The 22,594-nt window shown below is 42.1% G+C and overlaps 1 protein-coding gene across 5 annotated transcripts in view; it reads left to right on the top strand.

Annotated features, from left to right (window-relative positions):
• The window catches only part of DCAF6 (DDB1 and CUL4 associated factor 6), a 164,410-nt gene that overhangs the window by 53,241 nt on the left and 88,575 nt on the right, over positions 1–22,594 (top strand). For all 5 annotated transcript variants that reach the window (XM_026659013.2, XM_026659014.2, XM_026659012.2 and 2 more), the window contains exons 3-6: positions 2,140–2,232; positions 12,354–12,539; positions 17,825–17,938; positions 18,982–19,117. In XM_026659013.2, coding sequence (XP_026514798.1) covers positions 2,140–2,232; positions 12,354–12,539; positions 17,825–17,938; positions 18,982–19,117 — 529 coding nt within the window. The remainder of the gene's footprint in view (positions 1–2,139; positions 2,233–12,353; positions 12,540–17,824; positions 17,939–18,981; positions 19,118–22,594) is intronic.

Raw genomic sequence — 22,594 nt, 5'->3', positions numbered from 1 at the left:
GGGGGGCTGTCAGGGGGTGTAGGTGTGGATAAGGGTTGGGGCAGTCAGGGTACGGGTAGGGTTCTAGGGGGCCAGTTAGGATGGGGGAAGAGTCTCAGGAGGGGGCAGTCAGGGGACAAGGAGTGGGGGGAGGGCTGGGGGTTCTGAGGGGGGCGGGAAGTGGGAGGGGCAGGGCGAGGGCGGGGCGGGGGCGGGGCTTGGGCGGAGGCTCCTCCCATCCTCTTTTTTGCTTGCTGAAATATAGTAACCCTAGTTAAGTTTGCAACTTGGCCACAGTATGAACATCTTGAGCAGAAACTGGCTTGGTCATCAGTCAGCTGCCCTTCCACTATTGGTGCTATTCTATCCATTATCATCCACTTATATAGTTTGTAGGTTGAGCAGAGTAAGAATATTGGCCAATAACTTCTTTGAACAGTTATGATATTTGTGATTTGAGTAGTGCAACCATTTTGGCCTGTCTCTGCAACCTGAGTATCTGCATTGTCTCCATGCAGGAATGAAAGAAATCAAGCAGCCATTTCACTTCAGGATGATATCACAATAGTAATAGTTCACTAGGTATGCCATTGAGTCCAACTGCCTTTCCACATTTCAGGGTTTTCATGGCTATTGTCAGCTCCTCTATGTTGAGCTGCTCATTATGGACCTCACCGTCTCAGAGGAGTGAGTGAAGTTCCTGTTTAACTGAACTCTAAGACATATTACTGTGAGAGTCCAAGCTTTTGATTTTTCTGTATTTGAGTTTATTTACACCTTCATTTGTAATACTGTAATGTTGGGGTTTTTTTAAGGAAAAACTTACAAGGAAATAAAATGCAAAGTGCTCCCAACCTGATTTCTTTCCCTACTGGAAGAGCATCATCACAGTCTTCTCATAGGAGAGATCTGGGAAGGTTTCTGCAGTACTATATGGGCTTTTCACCAGGTTTATGAGAAGGGGTGGCAGCTGTGAGTGTGTACATGTTAGCCAGATTCTGAATACTTAGTGCTTTGAAGGTGCAATAATGAGAACATTGTGACCCCAAATTCAGAGCACTCTGTAGAATGCAATACATTCTAGGGAGTAAAACACCCAAATATGTCAAATTATAGGTACCAGAAACTCTATTGAAAGGCTTACTTTATCTGAGGGGACCCTTGTGATGCCACAAGGGACCAAAGAAGGCAATTCAGAGTATAGAAAGGTGGGTGCGGGGAGGGGTCCAAAACCCCAAATGCTCTGTATTAGCCAAATAACTATTTTTATGAAAGACTACTGAGTTTAGTCAACTGCTAAATTTTAAGTATCAATTTCCCAGTTAGCTGAGCATTTTAAAAGTACACGTTAGCTCACAATAAACAGCAAATTAAACTCTGTTGCCTGTGGTATGCGCTTATAGGGAGATGCAGGAGCATGGTGTATATATGAAGAATGTTACAGAATACATTAGACCGAGTACTGAGAGATGCCAGCGTGTTTCAAACAGGTGGACTCTCATCAAACAATTTGTTAAAAATCACAGCTTTTTTTATGCAAACAACTCAGATTTAATGACTTAAGAGATCTTGTTGGAATCAACTGTTAGAACATACTTTTCAATGTCTATAGAAATATTGACCTTTTGATATTGTGTGTGTGTGTGTGTAAACTTTTTTACATTCATTTTAAGTTTTGATATGAATAAGAATATAGGTAAAAGATTGATGTGTTACTGAGAAAAAATTAGTTAACATATCAGGCTGAAGAAATTAAAGGCCTGATTTTTGTTTTTTTTTCAGTGGAGATATGGTTTGGTCTAGCATTCACTCTCTGTGCAAGTTTGAACCTGAACACACTGTACACTTTTCTTTCACTATCAAATACATATCAATTCAGATTCTCAACACCTACATGCACATTTAATAGAATTTTTGTTTGCAAACCCCATCACCTGCATGTGCAGGTGGCTAGCCAGGGGAAAGCATGTATGTGCAAGGTGAGGCCAAGTAGTGAAAATCAGGTCTCTGAACATATTTAAGCACCCCTATGTATTTTGAAGTTGTTTAAGTAACTTTATGATTTCATTTGCATATCTAGATATTTCTTGGCTATTTTATTTTCAATATTAAATATTTTTCCTAAACTAATTAAAATTTTTGTTTAAATATTTCAAACAGGTGAATACAATTTGCTGGAATGATACAGGAGAATATATTTTGTCAGGTTCAGATGACACCAACCTGGTAATTAGCAATCCCTACAGCAGAAAGGTAAGTTTACTTTCTGGATAGGCAGTATTTTACAGTATTTCCCCAAAATCTGTCTGCCCTTGTTTTAAAGATCTCTACTCCAATTATAGGAGGGAAGCATTGCATAGCTATGGACCACACTGACAGCTTGTTAAGAGCCAGAGGGTTGCACGTATAGTAGTTTACGTAAAATGGAGTAGATTGCAGCTACAATCATGGAAGCATGGCCCACGGAGACTGCCCTGTTTCAGCATGGTTTACCATACCTATCTCAGCACTAATTTTTGTTACATAATTAACACATACAAATTATAAATATGCGAAATGCATAATACTTAATGCACAATGCAGTATGGACTGCTTATATATGAGATGGTACAAATGCAAATCCCCATATATCATCTCTTCTGCTTTCATCCACTCCCTTCTCTAAAACTGGAGGCAAGGGAAAAGCTTTTCATTGTACTCTAAAAGTTTGAGAAATCTGGACTGCATTGGTTCAAGCTGGGAATAAAGTTCAACTTCCTGAACCAGCCTTCTCTGTTTTTTTACGCTAAGGGCTTGTCAACGCTGGCAGTAAACAGCGCTGCAACTTTCTCGCTCAGGGGTGTGGAAAAAAAACCCCAGAGTGCAGCAAGTTGCAGCGCTGTAAAGCGCCCGTGTAAACAGTGCCCCAGCACTGGGAGCTACGCCCCTCGTTGAGGTGTTCTTTTTAGAGCGCTGGGAGAGCTCTCTCAGTGCTGTGCCATGACCACACAAGGCACGTTAAAGCGCTGCTGCGGCAGCGCTTTAGCATAGCCAGTGTAGACTAGCCCTTAGATATTGTTGGCATTAATGACTCTGCTGATCACAACTGTGGCAGTATCCTAGGTAAGAAGTGCTGTTAAGTAGGCAGTTCCCAAACTATTTTGGACTTTATAAGTAACAAACAGTTTAAACTTGTGTCTCAGCATAGATCAGGGATCAGCAATGTGAAATGTAGAATTTTTGGATTACCCATCAACTCCTGTGGAAAAGGTCTGAAGTATTTCAGGCCTTAATTTTGCCTAGGAGGCCAAATGGTGCTCTGAAGCAAGCATTTTTCTGCTGCTGGTTTTTTTTGTTTTGTTTTTTGTTTTTTTTTTTTTAAGGCGGAGGGGAGGGAAGGGGCATTGTGGTGGCTGGTAATGAAATAGAGCTAAGCCCCACATATTAAATCTTTTCTTCTTTTTCTCTGCTTGTGCACAAACAGCTTTTGTGACAGGTGCCTCTAATTTTCCCATTCTGTCAGCACAATAAAGAAAGCAGCAAGGGATATATGAGGAAGGGAAGGGAGGGGCTGGAAAAACTAACCCTTGACACTGTTACCATAGAATGCAGTCAGAGACTGGGAGGGAATGGCATCGTTCAATCCCTTATGGTACTGCTGTACATGAAGTGTAGCTGGGGATGAGAGGGACTGGGACAGATGGGGCTGATGATGAAGCTGAGAGCTTCCTTCCTTCAGTGAAACTATAGAACAGTGCTGAGAGCTGCACATACTCATTCTGCTTTTTCAGCCCTCTTGGGGCAGAATCAGGAGTTCCCTAGAGTTTGAGTGCAGGCACAGCCCCATTGCAGAGTTTCACGTCAATTTCAGAAGCAGCACCAGGGTCTCAACTGGAGAAATCTGAGGTAGAGGGAGGGAGGGGCTGATCAGCTTTTGATTGCAAAGAAGGCACTTTGGTAGGGCCTGTGACCAAGGAAGAAAGAGGAATAGGGCTGGTTGTGACCTGGTGAAGGGTATAGTATATGACTCAATAAGGGATGGGGAGGTGGGAGGAGAACAAAGGGAGGCTGCATTCCCTTTTTGGGGAAGGAATAGGGGAGCAGTGGTGGGCGTTATCATAAGATTAGGTTGGAAGAGACCTCAGGAGGTCATCTAGTCCAACCCCCTGCTCAAAGCAGGACCAGCCCCAACTAAATCATCCCAGCCAGGGCTTTGTCAAGCCGAGCCCAATCCTCCTAGTCATCTAGGTCACTCTGGACCCTATCCCTACCCTCCAGTATATCTACCTCTCCGCCCAGTTTAGTGTCATCTGCAGACTTGCTGAGGGTGCATCCATCCCATCCTCCAGATCATTAATGAAGATGTTGAACAAAACTGGTCCCAGGACCAACCCTTGGGGCACTCCGCTTGATACCAGCTGTCACCAAGACATCGAGCCGTTGATCACTACCTGTTAAGCCCCTCGATCTAGTCCGCTTTCTATTCACGTTATAGTCCAGGGGTAGGCAACCTATGGCACGCGTGCCAAAGGCGGCACGCGAGCTGATTTTCAGTGGCACTCATACTGGCCACCAGTCCGGGGAGCTCTGCATTTTAATTTAATTTTAAATGAAGCTTCTTAAACATTTTAAAAACCTTATTTACTTTACATATAACAATAGTTTAGTTATATATTATAGACTTATAGAAAGAGACTTTCTAAAAACGTTAAAATGTATTACTGGCACATGAAACCTTAAATTAGAGTGAATAAATGAAGACTCGGCACACCACTTCTGAAAGGTTGCCGACCCCTGTTATAGTCCATTCATCCAATCCATACTTTTTTAACTTGCTGGCAAGAATACTGTGGGAGACCGTATCAAAAGATTTGCTAAAGTCCAGATATATCACAATGTATATGATATGATATACCATATATATCATAACTAACAGAGAAGTTATTAGGGAATGGAGAAAAGCCTCATATTATTTAGTTTGTTGATTTTTATTTGAGAGCTCAGATATGATTTGGTGTGAAGTCAAAAATATTTCTTCCATGGAATGTGAGGGGGAGGTATCTATCAGAACCACCACTTATTTTGGACATTAGCTGTGATTGAGCTAAAGCATCTTAATATAATGGAAGGCACCCATTGAGATCTCTTAGTTTGGCAGCAGAGCTCTGTGGATTTGGTGCTGAACTCTTCGCTCATTTTAAACAAAATTGAGCTTTGAGGTTTTTTTTTTTTTTTTTTTTTTAACATTTCTGTTTATTGAATTCTTCTGAACCTACCTGAATAAAGAGTAGAATGCAGTGAAATAAAGTGAATTGATTGGCTCTCTGAATATGTAATATATAGTTGTATCCATATTTTAGAACATGCAGAATATTAAATAATATATTGTTAGCACCTGCATAAATCATTTTAAAAAGTTTGAAGTAATGCTTTTAAAATACAAGGCAAGAATTTACAGAGAAACTTGATTCTTCTTCGAGAGATGTCCCTGTGGGTGCTCCACTCCAGGTGTTGGTGCGTCCCTGCGCCTTCACTCGGAGATTTTTCGTAGCAGTACTCGTACTGGCCACGCATGCACAGAGGCTGCCCCCCCGCAGTGAGTCTAGGATAATAATGCGCATGCGTGGCCAATCTCCTCAGTTCCTTCTCTACCGTCCCCGGCCTGAGACGGAGCTCAGCAGACTCGTTAGGAAATCCCTCACTTTGTTACAATTACCTGTTCTAGTAGTTAGTTTGTTGTCAGTTCTTGTTAGTGTAGCTCATTAGTTCTTTTATCTGTTAAAAAAAAAAAAAAAAAATTTTCAGCCGCAGCCGCTTCTACCATGCCTGGCTCCACCGGCTTTAAGCGCTGCTCTACGTGTAAGGACGTTATCCCGCTCTTTGATGGCCACTCTCATTGTATAAAATGCCTGGGGGAAACACACATTCCCCAAAAATGTGCCCACTGTACCAAACTCAGTTCCAGGGCACGAAAGGACAGGGAGCTTAAACTGAAACTGCTCCTCCTGCAGAAGTCTATCGGGTCAGTTTCAGACCCAGGCGCCGACTCCGGCTCTACTGCCCGCCACAGCCCCCCTGCTTCAAAAAAACTGAAGAAAGCTACAAAAAAGGGGCAGCCCTCTCCAACAAAGAAGTTGGTGAGGCACAAAAGTGCCTCAGGCAGGTCAACAGTTTCCCTGCCTGTGTTTCCTCGCCTCAGCACTTTTGAAGAGCCGGGCTCCTCAGGCACCGCACGAAAGCCGCCTCAGGCTGCGACGGCAGCAGCGCAAAGCTCCGGTGCCGAGGCTTCAGGCTTTCAGTTGCCTGCCTCGTTTATGGCACCGTTCGGCACCGAGACGGACGCGGTGCCGACATTTCCCGTCCCGCCTGACTCTCTGCGGGCTGATGTTGCCCCCCCGGCACCTACCACGGCACCGGCAACCGCGGCACAGGCTGACAGGGAGATCAAAGGCAAAACCCCTGCTCAGAGGAATGTTCCCTCACGGCAACCTCCTCCTCCACAGTTTTCACCTCACACAGGAGCCTCACCTTTTCAATTTACTCAGACAGCAGATCTATTGGTGTCACCTATTCTGCAGTCTCCCCTGATAAATGCCTGTTTTTCTCCAATGCATGACTCAGGATCAGAACAACCTTCCTCCAGTGAGGAGGAAACTGATCCACAGGCAGTTTTTTCTCCTTATCAAGACTCCCAGACCCCAATCAACAGGGGTTACAAAAAAAACTACCTCAACCTATTCTCAGGATCCTGCCCCATGGGGAGTGAACCCTTGGGTGGCACCACCTATGCCCTACCCACCACCATGGCAATGTTGGGCACCATGGGCATCGTACCCCCGAGAACACATGCGCTACGGCACTTCGACCAGGCGCAACACCGGTTTAGCACCGCCACGTGACGGACCTGCCAGTGACATAAGATACCAGGCAGCACCGTCACACTCCCAGGAGCAACTGAGTCCTGCTCCTATTCCAGCAGAGCCCGACATAACGCCTGAGGAAGCCTTACTTCCCCTTCCTCCAACACCGTTGGATGACTATGCAAAATTCCAAGACCTCTTTAAAAGAGCTGCCGGTGACTTGAAAATTAACTTGGAGGAAGTCACTGAACAACAGCATGAACTAACAGACATTTTGCAGCCCTCTTCTTCCTCTAGAGTGGCATTACCAATCAACATAGCCCTTTTAGAACCCGCTAAATCCATCTGGCAGAATCCAGCCACTAGCCTACCTACCTGTAAACAAGCGGACAGGAAGTACTTCATTCCTTCAAAGGGCTCTGAATTCCTTTTTACCCATCCGGCGCCAAACTCATTGGTAGTGGATGCAGCAAACCAGAGGGCCAAACAACAGTACGCCTGCTCCACCCCAGCCAACAAGGACAGTAAACGCCTGGACCTCTTCGGCCGTAAAGTATATGCATCCTCGACGCTACAATTTCGCATAGCTAATTATACCGCAGTCCTTGCAAAATATGACCACAAAAACTATAATAAATTCATGGATTTTATTGATCACATCCCAGAGCAGAAGAAACAACAATTCACAGCTCTGGTTTCTGAGGGACAAACCATATCATGCACCGCTCTCCAAGCGGCCCTCGATGTAGCTAACACTGCAGCAAGGTCGACCGCCACAGCAGTGGTCATGCGACGGGGTTCATGGCTCTCTTCCTCCTTCTTCCCTCGAGAGGTCCAGAGCACCATTGAAGATCTTTCCTTCGACGGGGAAAAACTTTTTGCCTCCACCACAAATGACATGCTTCATTCGATGAAGGACGCAAGACATCCCTCCGGTCCCTAGGCCTCCAGCCACCTGCGACCAGAAGACGACAATATAGATATCAACCTTATCACCGCCCACGCTACCCCGCATTTACACAACATTCCTATAGACCACAGGAACAACAACAGCAACAACAACGCCAATGACCAAGATTCCAGCGTCGTCGTCCTAACTCTATAGGGGCGCTGCAACCCCCTCCAACTAATAGGCAGATTTGAAGCATTGGTCTAGGGTTTAGAAAACAGCGTTCCCACTTCAGCTGGCACACCTATCTTTGGACACCGTCTACGACCATTCTCTCATCAATGGCAGAAAATTACATCTGACAAATGGGTCATAGAGGTAGTTACAATTGGATACGCCATCCCCTTCCTCTCCCTCCCACCCACCCTCCCCGTCCCTCTTCAGGGACCCATCTCACTAGCGACTACTCTTCCAAGAAGTGCAGCATCTCCTTCAACTGGGAGCAGTAGAAACTGTGCCAGAACGACACAGAGGGAAGGGTTTTTACTCCCATTATTTCTTAACAGAGAAGAAAAATGGGGGATGGCGACCAATCCTCGACCTCAGGCGGCTCAACAAATTTGTCAAAAAGCAAAAGTTCAAGATGGTCACTCTCACCACTATAATCCCAGCGCTGGAGCAGGGCGACTGGTTTTCAGCCCTCGACCTACAGGACGCCTATTTTCATGTGACTATACACCCGTCCCACAGACGATTCCTACGCTTTACTCTCGGCTCCACACATTTCCAATACAGGGTTCTCCCTTTCGGACTGTCCACGGCCCCCCGTGTTTTTTCCAAGATCCTAGCCGTAGTTACAGCCTACCTCAGAAAACAAGGGGTCGTAATATTTCCTTACCTAGACGATTGCCTCCTCAAAGCTTCAACGTTCGACGAAGCTCTCCGATCCATACGACTTACCATCAATTGTTTCCTATCTTTAGGCCTGCAAGTAAACAAAAACAAATCCACATTATACCCCACCCAACATCTGGAGTTCATAGGGGCATACCTCGACTCCCGGACGGGGTTGGCATCTCTCCCACCAGCCCGCTTCAATTCTATAAGTCAATTGGCCACAAGGATTTGCAACAGTCCCCAGGTGACTGTCCGGGACTGCCTACAAATACTAGGTCACATGGCCTCGTGCACCTCCGTCGTCCAAAATGCACGTCTATACATGAGGTGCTTCCAAGCGTGGTTGGCCACGGTGTACAGACCAAATGTGCACCCTCTAAACAAGACTCTCTCCATACCTGTCCGAGTCAAAGATTCTCTACAGTGGTGGACAATTCACTCCAACCTCTGCTCTGGAGTCCCCTTTCTTCAGCAGGCTCCATCCCTCATACTGACGACCGATGCATCTCTGACAGGATGGGGTGCACACATGTCTCACCACACAGCCCAGGGGCTTTGGTCTTCAACCGAGACCTCTCTCCATATAAATGTCCTAGAACTTCGAGCCATTCGCAATGCGTGCCGTCAATTCCTGCCACTGATCAAGAACCAACACGTACGCATAATGACAGACAATATTGCATGCATGTTCTACGTGAACAGGCAGGGGGGAGCTCGATCCCAGTCTCTGTGCACAGAGGCTCTGAAACTCTGGAACTGGTGCATTGCGAATAACATCCGGGTATCAGCGGCCTATCTTCCCGGAGTGATGAATACCACAGGGGACGAACTAAGCAGACGTTTCCTGTGGGATCACGAATGGGAATTAAACGAGCACACCATTCACAACATATTCCGCATTTGGGGCTACCCAGCAATAGACCTCTTTGCAACTGCAAAAAACAAGAAATGTCCCAATTTTTGCTCCAGAGCAGGGCTAGGCAAACATTCCCTGGGAGACGCATTCATGATCCCATGGCACCAAAACTTACTCTATGCATTTCCCCCGATACCGGTTCTGAACAGGGTCCTGATAAAAATACGAACAGATGGGGCCAAGGTGATCCTAATTGCCCCATCATGGCCCAGACAGCCCTGGTTTCTGTTTCTCACCAAAATGTCGATTCGACCACCAATCCCCTTGCCTCTCATTCCGAACCTCCTATCACAACAACACGGCCGTTTTCTCCACCCCAACCTATCCATGCTCCACCTCAAAGCATGGTTCCTACATGGTTCTCCCAAAACGAACTAGATTGCTCTGAACAAGTTCAAAGAGTGCTCCTACATAGCAGAACACAATCTACTCGCACCACCTATCTATGTAAGTGGAAACGATTCACACACTGGTGTTCAACTAAACAACTTAGTCCCACGTCAGCATCTCTTCCACTCATACTTGACTACCTATTGGACCTTAAGCAATCCGGCCTTTCTTCCAGTTCCATCGGGGTCCATTTAGCTGCTATTACAACTTTTCATGACAAAATTGATGGTACTTCTGTATTTGCTGATCCTATCACCAAGCGCTTCCTCAAGGGACTCCAAACCCTATACCCAGACATAAAACCACCCACCACTCCGTGGGACCTTCATCTAGTTCTATCTTGCCTAACTCAACAACCATTTGAACCCCTAGCCACGTGCTCCCTTTTACACCTTTCGATGAAAACAGCATTTTTAGTGGCAATTACCTCCACCTCGTGGGCAGGAGAAATAGCAGCTCTTATGGCAGACCCACCATATACGCTATTTTTCAAAGACAAGGTTACCCACAGGTTACACCCCAATTTTCTTCCTAAGGTACACTCGTCATTCCACATTAATGAGCCGATACACTTACCAATCTTTTTCCCGAAGCCACATGCGAACTCGTTCGAAGCCTCAATGCATACACTAGACGTACGCAGGGCCTTGTCCTTCTATTTGGATAGAACCAAACCTTTTAGAAATTCTTCCAGACTTTTTGTCTCCATCGCGGAGCTTTCCAAAGGTACGCCTATTTCTACCCAGAGACTTTCGAACTGGATTTCTCAGTGCATCCGGTTGTGCTATCAGATGAAGAAAGTTACACCTCCAGACGGCATCAGAACACACTCCACTAGATCTATGGCTTCCTCTGTAGCATTCTTATGCAAAGTTCCCCTGGCTGATATCTGTAAAGCAGCCACCTGGTCCTCTGAGCACACATTTGTTAAACACTATGCCCTTACTCAAGGCCCTCTATCTGATATACGTTTGGGCAGGGCTGTACTATCAACGGCGTTCCTATCAGATCCGAAGTCCCTACCTCCTTAAGATACACGGCTTTTAAGTCACCTGGAGTGGAGCACCCACAGGGACATCTCTCGAAGAAGAAGAGGAGGTTACTCACCCTGTGCAGTAACTTACGTTCTTCGAGATGAGTGTCCCTGTGGGTGCTCCACTACCCACCCTCCTCCCCTCTACTTCGGAGTTGGGGTAGCCTCCGTTGTAGAGAAGGAACTGAGGAGATTGGCCACGCATGCGCATTATTATCCTAGACTCACTGCGGGGGGGCAGCCTCTGCGCATGCGTGGCCAGTACGAGTACTGCTACGAAAAATCTCCGAGTGAAGGCGCAGGGACGCACCAACACCTGGAGTGGAGCACCCACAGGGACACTCATCTCGAAGAACGTCAGTTGCTGCACAGGGTGAGTAACCTCCTCTTTCCATAAAGCATTCTTTGATTAAGTTAATTGGTGGAAAGCTTTAGAAGTCCTTGTCATATTGTAAACATCTTGTGCTAACATGAGAATGAGACCATAGCTAGAAAAAAAACCCGAAATTGTCAGTCTGGTTTCATTGTCAGAGGTGGGAGAAATAAAGTAAATCAAAGTGGAAAAGCACAGGTAGCTTTTTAATTTTGTTCAGTTTTAATATTCTAATCTAAAGTGGGTTAGGAAATGAAAGTATACAGAATATTTTGCCACAAAATATTGAGACCATATAAAAGATTATGGTAAAATAAATACATTGCATTTACATTGCTAAATTGTACTGCGTATGTATGATTTTAAAAAATTCATTGCTGAATTAAATATGCATCATGTTAAAATGTTTGGTAATAAACTAATACTGTAGTCAAGTCTGAAATTTTTAGTGTCCTACAGTAGTGAGGTTAAGTTCCAATTTAGAAGTAGGGATGCTGTGAAACCCACCATAAAACTTTTTCAGTTCTACTTTTTAATATGATTTTGCTCTTTCAAAGTTTGTGCTATTTTACCTTTGGGATGACTTCAGGACAGTACATTTAAAAAGTAAATAGTGTGCTCATATTAGATTTCTTTGCTCCCTTTAGGTCTTCTCAGCTCATTACCACTTAATGTAATGCTACCTCTTCATGTTCCAGGATTAGTGTCCAAGAGTCAGAATCTTTAAAATATAGGTACTGGCTATTTCAAGAAATACTTTTAGGGCAGTGGTCTTCCAACTCTTTCATTTTGCAGACCATTTTGAGGTAGAGTAAGAGAGAGCATGTATATGCCTCTTGTATACCACCTTATCTCCCAATCCATTCCTTTCTCACAACATTTTCTTTGTTCTATGGATAACAGACTGTGTACATTACTGGCATGCCATACTCTGGAACTTTGGGATTATTGGCTGAAAGTTTATTTTATTTTTCCATGTGTTGCTATTTGTTTTGAAAATATTAACCTAACACAAGCCTTTCTTGTTTGCTTTGTAGGTTTTAACAACTATTCGCTCAGGACACAGGGCAAATATTTTTAGTGCAAAATTCTTACCATGCACCAATGACAAGCAGATTGTGTCCTGTTCTGGAGATGGAGTAATTTTTTATACTAATGTTGAGCAAGATGCTGAGACCAACAGACAATGCCAATTTACGTGCCACTATGGAACTACGTATGAGGTATTGTATATCATCTTTGTATAAAAGCACAAGATTTATTTAAGGCAGGAAAAACAGATGTTGGTGTTGATATTAGCCAGGATTTCAGTCTGACAGTGACAACTTCATTTTTATGCTTCACAGTCATTTAAACTAGTTTTCCTTTGATTTGTAACTTTTAGGGGTCATTTCATATGTAATTTCCTTTAGTAGAGAAATAAATTGTCCAATTAAAGGAGACTCTAAAGTCAAGTATTGTTAAGGCCATTTTCCCTGCAAAATATATAAGCAGATAGCAACAGATACATAATAGAGCTTGTTTATCTACATATTAGGGGGACAGGTAGTTTGTATATCCTTTTTTATTAAAGGGAGAGAAACAAGGTCTTTACTGTACTAAGGTAAATATAAATATAAAATCTTACTGAGAATTTACTAGCTTTCAGCACATTTTCACCTTTAAGTTACAGATACACCTTTATAATCTTAAGGACTTTTTTTGGTGGAAATAATACATTACAATCATCATTAATCCTCAACACCCCATGGTAGTATTATTTTACATTATTTTACAGATGGGCAAAGCAACACAAAGTGTGTTAAGTGACTTAGCAAAGCTGTAGTAAAAATCAGGAGTTCCTAACTCCAATTTCATGCTAAATTCACTAGACAATTTTGCCTCTTGTTTGCCCTAGCGACTTACCCATACTAAATTTTACAAAAGATAAAGGTGTTATTGATTAAACTGTCACCACTTTCTTGGGTTGTCAACATTCCATCTTAGTTTTCCCGTATTTTTCAAATGCTGCTTTCATAATTATCTAGCTCAGACCTTCCAGCATTAGTTAGTTCTTGATCGGTCCTTTGGTTTTTATACAGAGTGGACAAAAGATATTAGAAGAATCAAATGTACTAGTATCAAACAAAGCAAAGGAATGGCAATTCATGTCAAAAAGGAACATGTCTAAAGAGCTGTCGGGATTAATTTCTCGTTATGTGGTAGAAGTGTCTTTAACAGTATATGTCTGTGTTCAGTTAAAGGACTTGTCACAAACATTTGCTAACTGCAGAATGTCGTCTTCTCAGGAGGTGTGCAGAGCAACCCCATGGAGCTCATTTTGTATTTGTAGAAATCCTTTGTGTCTGGATGTAGCTTGAGTTCAATAGTCTTAGGGCAGGTCTACACTTAAAACACTGCAGCGGCACAGCTGTGCTGCTGTAGCACTTCAGTGAAGATGCTACTATGCCAATGGGAGGGTTTCTCCTGTCGGCATAGTTAATCCATCTCTGTGAGCGGTAGTAGCTAAGTCGATGGCAGAAGCCCTCCTGTCAGCATAGTGCTGTCTACGCCGGAGCGGATTTTTCACACCCATGAATGACGTAGTTATACCGATGTAAGTTTTTATATTGTAGAACTTTACTCAGTATTGCTTGTCACTTTTGCCAAAGATCATCTTAGGTTCCTCCCTCACACCAGTTATTTCTTTTTTGAGATGCATTTAATTTGTGTGTTCTCATTTATTTTGATCAGGAAGCTATTGCTTCCTTAGTGACATTCTCCCTCTTATCATGGGAGCTAACATCACTTCATATTTTTAAACCGCTTCATGTCTTAACGTGGTTCGCTATATGATGTTGCACTTATTTATCCAGCCCTTAACTAGACGGTATGAGTTGATCTTACCCTCATTGCATCCCAAAAATATGCAAGAGGATGATGTAGCCTGTCACTCCACCCATGTTTTCAGAAGAGTCTCTGAGGGTTGAGATATGAGTTACTAAGGGCCAAGCCTATTCAACATGATCTAGATTTTAGTACCAACTGTTAGTTTTCTCATGGTCAAGAGGTAAGAGTTCAGTCAGTGGTGACAGTGGTATTTACCTATAGTGTTAACTACCAAGCCTTGCTGGATAAATATGAATTTGATATATTGAACAAGTTGAGTTCTTTTCCTTTTATAAAAGAGAACAAAGTAGTTGGAGATTATTCCAGAGGAAAGTGAACAGCCAAGCATTAGGCTGGGAAAACTGGAGCAGCAGAATCTTGAATATAGACTAAAACATGCATATTTGTAGTGCAAATTCAGTTTCCAGCACCCAGTTCAGCCAAAGATCAGAGTAACTGTGTGATACAGGGGGGTGCCAGAAGAAAACAATGAAGGATAAGTTAATGAATGTGGTGAGGAATAGAACCCCATTTTTGCATCTGCTGGGAACTTGTTCTAGCCTAACATGTCATCTTGTGTCAACTAGCATAATACCTATAGTCAACTTCAATAAATAGCTTTCTCAATAGAGCTTAAAAGTTCATGTCTCATGTTCCGATCTTCCATTCTTCGTTTTTAGTCTTAAATTTCTTGAACCTGTGACTAGACTTCATCAGTCTATTGTCCAGTCATAGATATTTCTTTAGAGAGTAGATTCTTGATGTTCCTTTTTCAGTTTTATTGAGCATGATGCTCACAACATTTTGGTTAAAGTATACATCCTATACAAAACTTCTGTTTTGTAAATTCCACCATAACTCATTAGTTGTGCATCTGTACCAGGCAGAGTTATTCGCCACACACTGAATGATGCAACCTTGAACTCTGACCATGTATAGTTGTTAAAATGGGTATCTGGTAAATGTTTGGAATATTGAAGTGATGGCATTGAAGTAGATGGTTGGGGCATGGCTGTGTTTGATTTGTGTTAGATGAATGCTAATGGAGGGAAATCTTTTTGTTTTTTAAATAGAAATAGCTTGTAGCATTTATCATTTTGGGAAGTTACTGATTTGTAATGTTTTTAATTAAAGTTATTGGAAGATGTTTCTAAAATCGCCTACAGTTTGTTGAAAATCTCAACCACAGTGTATTTTCAGTAGTTGATTTTGTTCAGAGTTAAGTTAGCCTATTTTTTGTGGAAGTGAAGGAGATTGCAGCTTGTGTGTTGTCCTTGTGGATATAGATGAGGTAACAGAGAAGGTGAAGGTGAAATCATAGTTGTTGGTTTTCAGGATTTAATGAGTGATTCTCTGACTCTTCTGTGATTCTGCCGGTGGTATATGCACTTCAGCAGCTTTTACTATTTTCAAAACAGTTCTTTGATAGAATATTTGTAAAATACTTTGGGATAGAAAGGTACTTTATAAATGTATAATTTATTTAAGTATTATTACTCTACTTAAAACCTGTCTTGTTGTACTTGAATAATGAAGCAGATGCAAAGTTGTATAGCACAGTGAGCACTGGTATCTTAGATCCCTGAAACTTCAAAGCTCAGCAGAGCAAGTAAGAGTAGTGCTGGGGAGAAAAGAATTGACTTGCAGATACAACTTGGAATTAATGTATGTCAGTTTGTTAGATGCTTCATCTCATTTAAAAATATTTTTTGACCGTGGGGAAAAATGTGTTTAAGCTGCCTGAGTTTATTTTTCAACTGTATTTAATTGCCTCATTATATTAAAAATAGAACTTTGTCTCACTAGATTCTCTAAATAACAAAAGCTAATATTATCTGCCTTCAGGTACTAATTCTGAATTAAACAGTGGGATAGATTTTAGACTGGCTTCATAACTTGAAACTTGTGGCAATTACAGACCATGACTGACCCACCTCACAATAAGGAAGCTTGTGGAAATTCATGAGCACTGTGCCATTGTTTTATGAAAGACAAGTTGTGGGTGAAGAGGAATGGAGTATATTTTTGAGAGCGAGACAGACGCATACACAAAAAGGGCCTCTGGAGACTGGAGTATTTGCAGTTTACACCAGGCAGTTCAAAAACTATGAATAGTCACTACCAAATACCAGGCATTGCCGCTATTCACATTAATTCTATTTCAGAAAGAGAGTATACTTCTAAGGATAATTCCTACCTTCATATTTTTTTGTCCAGCTAAATTTTTTAGATTGATAATTTAATGATAGCTAGTTATATACAATATGGTGTTAAGGGTTAATATTTATGAAGTCAGCCCGGGTTACAGCTACTGATATGTATTTCATTTTTTTAATAACAAGAAAAGAAACCCCTTGCTCCTTACAAATTACAGCATATTTAATAGTGAATTATAAAATACTGTACTGTTACCAATATAATCAAAACTAAACTACAGCATTTGAAATAAATGAATGTGCTTCATTTGTGCTTCATTATTACTTTTGCCTGGTGTTTGTTCATCTACGGCCTGAAGTCAATGGAAAAATTCCCATTGACTTTAATGAAAGTAGATTCAGCCTGTTACAATAAATTACTGAATTAGTAAGTGTCTGCTCTTGTCAGTAGTGTGAAAGAGTGAGGTGCTGCTGCACTTAACTTGTGATGGTCTGGTAGCTGTTTTTCAGACATTGAACTCCGAAAGGGAAGGGTACTGTTGAACAACAAAATATGTTGACTGGAATAGTAATTCTAGGATTTCTAAACTTTAAACAATTTGATTACTTCATTCTGTGTAAATTAGTGGCTTGAGATACACATATTCAAATGAAAGATGTTTACATTTTCCATAAGATATTTTTAAAATTTTCTTTTGTATATAAAGAAATAAAGTGTGTGGTCATATCACAATTCACATGCCTTCACGCACCAGAGGTGTTCCGCTCTGTAATATTTGGCACTTCTTGTTCTATATATTTTATGGAATGATTTGTTAAATGAATCTGGACCAGTGATTAGTTTTCTAGGAACACCCTTATTTGGAATATCACTACATCTTTGTAGGAATTTATAGCTTTCCTGAGATCAGGAATATGGTGTAATAAAACAATTCAGTGAAAGTGAAGAAGATATTGATTAATGCATTGAAGGATAGGGAACAATAATAGACTTCAGTTAATTACTGTATCTTGCATGGAAGAAGCAACTTGATTGGAGGAACAGTGCTGTTAAGTATTTTCCTGTGGTTTGTATGGGGATGGATTTTAAGACTACTCTGGGGTTAGAGTGTTAAAATGTTCTTTTGTTGCATAATAGAAAACATAATGAAGCTGTCTTGTATTCTCACTTTAGATGCTAATTATTTATCTAATAACTGAAAATACCAAGTTTGTGCCTCATTTACGCAATAGGCAGTGTAAGTGTTTGTGGGATTTAATTGCTTGTTTCAGCTGCTGGAGGACTATCTGTAAGGTTGTTTTAATGACTGTAATATAAACTATTTTAAATTTTCAACTATCTTTCACTTTTGATTATTTTCATAGAAATCTTGAGTGCAATTAAAAATCACCCTCTGATTATTGCTCACTAATATTAAAGGCTTTATTCCCAAAATTATATTATTTCTTGAAGTATTAATGGTACTGATTTTTTTTCATTGCAGATTATGACAGTACCAAATGATCCCTATACTTTCCTCTCTTGCGGTGAGGATGGAACTGTAAGGTGGTTTGATACTCGCATCAAAACAAGTTGCACAAAAGAAGATTGTAAAGATGTAAGAACCAAATGTTCCAATAAGATGATCGAAATATAGGGCTATAATATTAGTATTAGAATCTGAACCCTAATAAGGCTTTTGAGGGCCCCGATGAGCTGACTGAAGCATGTGATAGGGATTACCATGGAGCCAGAAAAGAGTGCTGTTTGGACTCTGTACATCTGTGGTACATTTATGAACCTCTGGTTTGGTTTACTTCAAACTTGGTACAAAAATTCCCATGGAGCCAGAAAAATTCTACTTTGGCCTCAGACCTAACTTTCCAATCTTGAGGCTGTGATGGCTTTTTTTGTGCATTTTTGAGGTGGTGGTGTCAATTGAACTTATAATGGAAGCTCAGCTACAACTTTAAACCGTTGAGCAGCCTCTGTAAAATAGAGTGGGGTAATGAACATATTAGACCAGATTAATCACTGGTATATCTCCCTGGATGGTATTAATTTCATCCATAGTGTTTGGATCCCAGAAAACGTTTGGTACTGATCTGGATAAAAACTGACCCCCAAAATGTATGTTATACTTACTGTCCCCTTGGTACCCATCTCTTCTGTTCTGTTTTCTGCATTGTGTTCCATTTTAGGCTTTGGTTATTTTGGTCCCCAATCTTGTTACATTACTCTTACTACATGACATTCCTCTATCCAATTATCTGCCCATAAACAAAATCTATTCTAATCCTTTTGAATTAGCTTAGACACTTCCTGCCTATTTGCAATTCTTTCTATTCACATCCTGGTTTCTTTATATTTAAGAAAATACAAGCATTTGTTAGCCCTCTCTACCCTTAACTGTTAGCTTGTTTTAGGTTGATATAATGCTGTTTTTCATTCTCTGATCATTTTTGTCCATTGCAGTAACTCTTCCCTGTAATACATTTACCACCTATCTGTATAGGGCCAGATTTGGTTCTCTCTTACAAACATGATTGCAGAACCTCGACCAGTGGGGCTGCATCTTTTTTTTTTTTTTTTCCCCAGTAGTATTTTACTTCAGATGCTTAGGAGCTATTTTGTAAGTGCAGTATCTTTGTTTTATTCCAGGATATTTTAATAAACTGCCGACGTGCTGCCACCTCTGTAGCTATCTGTCCTCCAATACCATATTATCTTGCTGTGGGCTGTTCTGATAGCTCAGTAAGAATATATGACCGGCGAATGCTTGGCACAAGAGCAACAGGTGGGAAATAAACATTAAGTAAACTTTTCTAGCAGCAGACAGTTCTAGTTTGTCTGGTTTATGACTTAAGTTTTAGTTTTATGTAAGATCTAGCTTTTTAAAAAGATTGTATGTTGGATATTACTAAAAAGTACAGTAAAGCCTGCAGGGAAATATTTTGAAAGATTATTTGCAAAGAAACAGTGAATGCTATTATTAAGGTGGCCAAAGAAGTTCCTGCAGGTCAAATGCAGCACATGGAATTCTATAACGTTTCCTAGGGCTTTCTTGGAACATGCAGCACACAGAGACTGGTTCCAGTATGCAATGCTCTGTCTTTATTCAAGTAATTCTTTACAAAAATAAACCACACTGGAGCATTGTATGATTGCACCTCTAGGTTGTGCATGCCACATTTCTCTAGTAAAAATGAGAGCAGGAACCATCTCAGTGACATGCAGATTAAATGCATCCATGTCAGCCCTATGTTTGTGTGCTTTTGCTTCATTAGAAGATACTGTTTCTTGCAGAAAGGGATCTCGTGAATTTTACAGACTCTTATAGCAAATATTTAACTTCTCAGTAGTTGTCACTGTACCTGACATACTAGTTGCCCTAAATATTTGCCTAAAGTTATTACCAAGTTTCTAAATTTAGATAATGTGTGGTGAGATCATTCACTCTAAACAGTGGGGGTTGTTGTCTGGCTAGTTGGAAAAGGTATGTGCCCCCTTTATAGGGCTGGAGAGCCAGGGAGTAACTTTCTGCTGTAGCTGCAGAGGAGGTCAGAGTGGCAATGCTGACTCATCCCCCCAGGTGATTGAAGAGAGGGAGGACTATATTGGTCCATGCTGGTGCAGAAAAAGCCCTTTTTTATCTGGACCAGGTGGAGCAGCACCCTCTCTCTCACCCCTGGAAGTGGTGAAACACTGGGGTTTGTCAAGTGTGGGCATTGCGCTAGTCACTCGTTTCTCAAGGGGTTGGGAAAGAAATTTTCCCTCATCGCCAGATTGGCGAATGCGAGGTGGGTTTTTTTTGCCTTCTGCACAGCGGGTTTGAGGGGCTTAGTTGGGACAAATAGGAAACAGGAGTTCTTCTTCGAGTGCTTGCTCATATCCATTCCAGTTAGGTGTGCGCGCGCCGCGTGCACGATTGTCGGAAGATTTTTTACCCTAGCAACCCCCGGTGGGTCGGCTGTGGAGCCCCCTGGAGTGGCGCCTTCATGGCGCTGGATATATACCCCAGCCGACCCAGCGCCCCCTCAGTTCCTTCTTGCTGGTTACTCTGACAGTGGGGAAGGGGGGCGGGTTTGGAATGGATATGAGCAACACATCTCGAAGAACAACAGTTACAACGGTGAGTAACCGTCCTTTCTTCTTCGAGTGCTTGCTCATATCCATTCCAGTTAGGTGACTCCCAAGCCCCACCTAGGAGGCGGGGTCGGAGTGCGACATTGCTGTGTGCAAAACCACTGACCCGAAAGCAGCATCGTCTCTGGATTGTTGCACCAGCGCATAGTGAGTAGCGAATGTGTGGACTGAAGACCACACTGCAGCTCTACAAATGTCCTGAATCGGGACTTGAGCCAGGAAGGCCGTCGAGGAGGCCTGGGCCCTCGTGGAGTGAGCAGTGAGGCGTGGCGTTGGTACCCCGGCCAGGTCGTAGCAAGCACGAATGCAGGACGTGATCCAGGAGGACAGGCACTGTGAAGAGACCGGTGAGCCTTTCATCCGGTCGGCCACCGCAACGAAGAGTTGCGTCGTCTTCCTAAATGGCTTTGTACGGTCAATATAGAAAGCCAGGGCCCTGCAAACGTCCAAAGAATGTAAACGCTGGTCTTGACGAGTAGCGTGCGATTTCGGATGGAAGACCGGGAGAGATATATCCTGGTTCACGTGGAAAGGCGACACCACCTTTGGAAGAAAGGCAGGATGGGGGCGAAGCTGCACCTTGTCCTTATGGAACACCGTGTATGGGGGCTCGGATGTCAGCGCCCTGAGTTCCGAGACACGCCGTGCTGAGGTGATGGCTACTAGGAAGGCTGTCTTCCAAGATAAGTACAGGAGCGAACAGGTAGCCAATGGTTCAAACGGAGGCCCTGTGAGCCTGGAGAGGACGAGGTTGAGGTCCCACGTTGGAACCGGCTGTCGTTGCTGTGGGTACAGCCGGTCTAAGCCCTTGAGGAATCTAACGACCATCGGGTTAGAGAAGACCGAGGACGTGAGTTCTCCTGGGTGGAAAGCGGAAATAGCGGCGAGGTGAACCTTGATTGAAGATGTCGCCAAGCCTTGCTGTCTTAGGGACAAGCCATTTTATGTTTGCACTGAAGTCTCTACCACTTCCTCTCCTCTCCTCCACAGATAGTCTGCCTGGGTATTTCTTTTGTTGTGAAAATTGAATGAGGATCATGTGTAGGGGTCTCGCCGTGAAAGCTTGAATCTAGTCCTTACCCAGATAAATCAAGTACTCTTTGCTTTCCTCTAACAGACAGTGAAGGGGGTGTGTCTATATGTACATGCACATATGTGTAATATAGCTTGATTGTGTAGCAATATCTATAGTCAAATCTGGCACAGTGTTTCCATTCTAAGACCCGATTTTCAGTTGCTCAGAACTTTCCGAAAGCTTGAGTTACTGGGATGAAACTTTCTAGTCCTGGTCTTTGCCCAAAGCGATTTTTTATTTTTAAACATTAGAATCATGAGGAAAATTTGTTCAGATGCTTTGGTAGAAGTAGGAAAAATACTTTTTTCTCACTGCAAACATAAAATAAAAATTATAACCTTTTCATGAATGGCTATATGATCAAAACAGTGGGAAGCAGAAAACGTAGACTTTGACAGGGAAATAGCCTTTAGGGCAGGGACTGTCTTTTAATCTGTCAAACACCATGCAAAGTAACAGTAATATATGCATATTTAATTCATTTATTTTTTTTCTAGTACTTATGGGTGGCAGTGCAGTCATCCCAAATGCATGTCAATAAAAAATTTTATACAACACAATATTATCATACTGTTAAATACCACATTTAATAGAAGCTTATTTAAAAAAAAATTAATTTCATTTTTTTATTGCTACTGTTCTTCATATTTCTCTGTCTTCAAAGCAGACAGAGTTGCCTTTGTTTTGAATTCAGCTGTATGGACCTGTAAGGGAGAGAGGGGAAAATGACAAACATTAGACCCTTGTATAATTTTTCTGTGCAGAATATAGTGATTTTAAGGGCTGGCACACTAGGACTGGAAGCAAATGCTATGTCTCATTTAAAAGCAGACTTCTAGCTCATCTGTTACGGTATAAAGAATCCATTATTATTGCTGATGCATTGAGATAGTACACACTGAACTTGTCATTATTCTAGCACTGAATATTGTCAATTGCAGGCCATTTTAGTTTTGGAGAGAAATCCATACATGGCAGAAAAAAGAAAGGTCTGGGACTGATTTGTAAAAGAGATTATTTTGAATCCGTTCAGAGGTTTGGAAGGTTATAAAT

The sequence above is a fragment of the Terrapene carolina genome, unplaced genomic scaffold, assembly GCF_002925995.2.
Source record: "Terrapene carolina triunguis isolate 2854851 unplaced genomic scaffold, T_m_triunguis-2.0 Scaffold558, whole genome shotgun sequence".
NCBI classification, from domain to species: domain Eukaryota; kingdom Metazoa; phylum Chordata; order Testudines; family Emydidae; genus Terrapene; species Terrapene triunguis.
The sequence above is the reverse complement of the archived record's forward strand: the minus strand, read 5'-3'. Positions and strand labels throughout refer to the sequence as shown.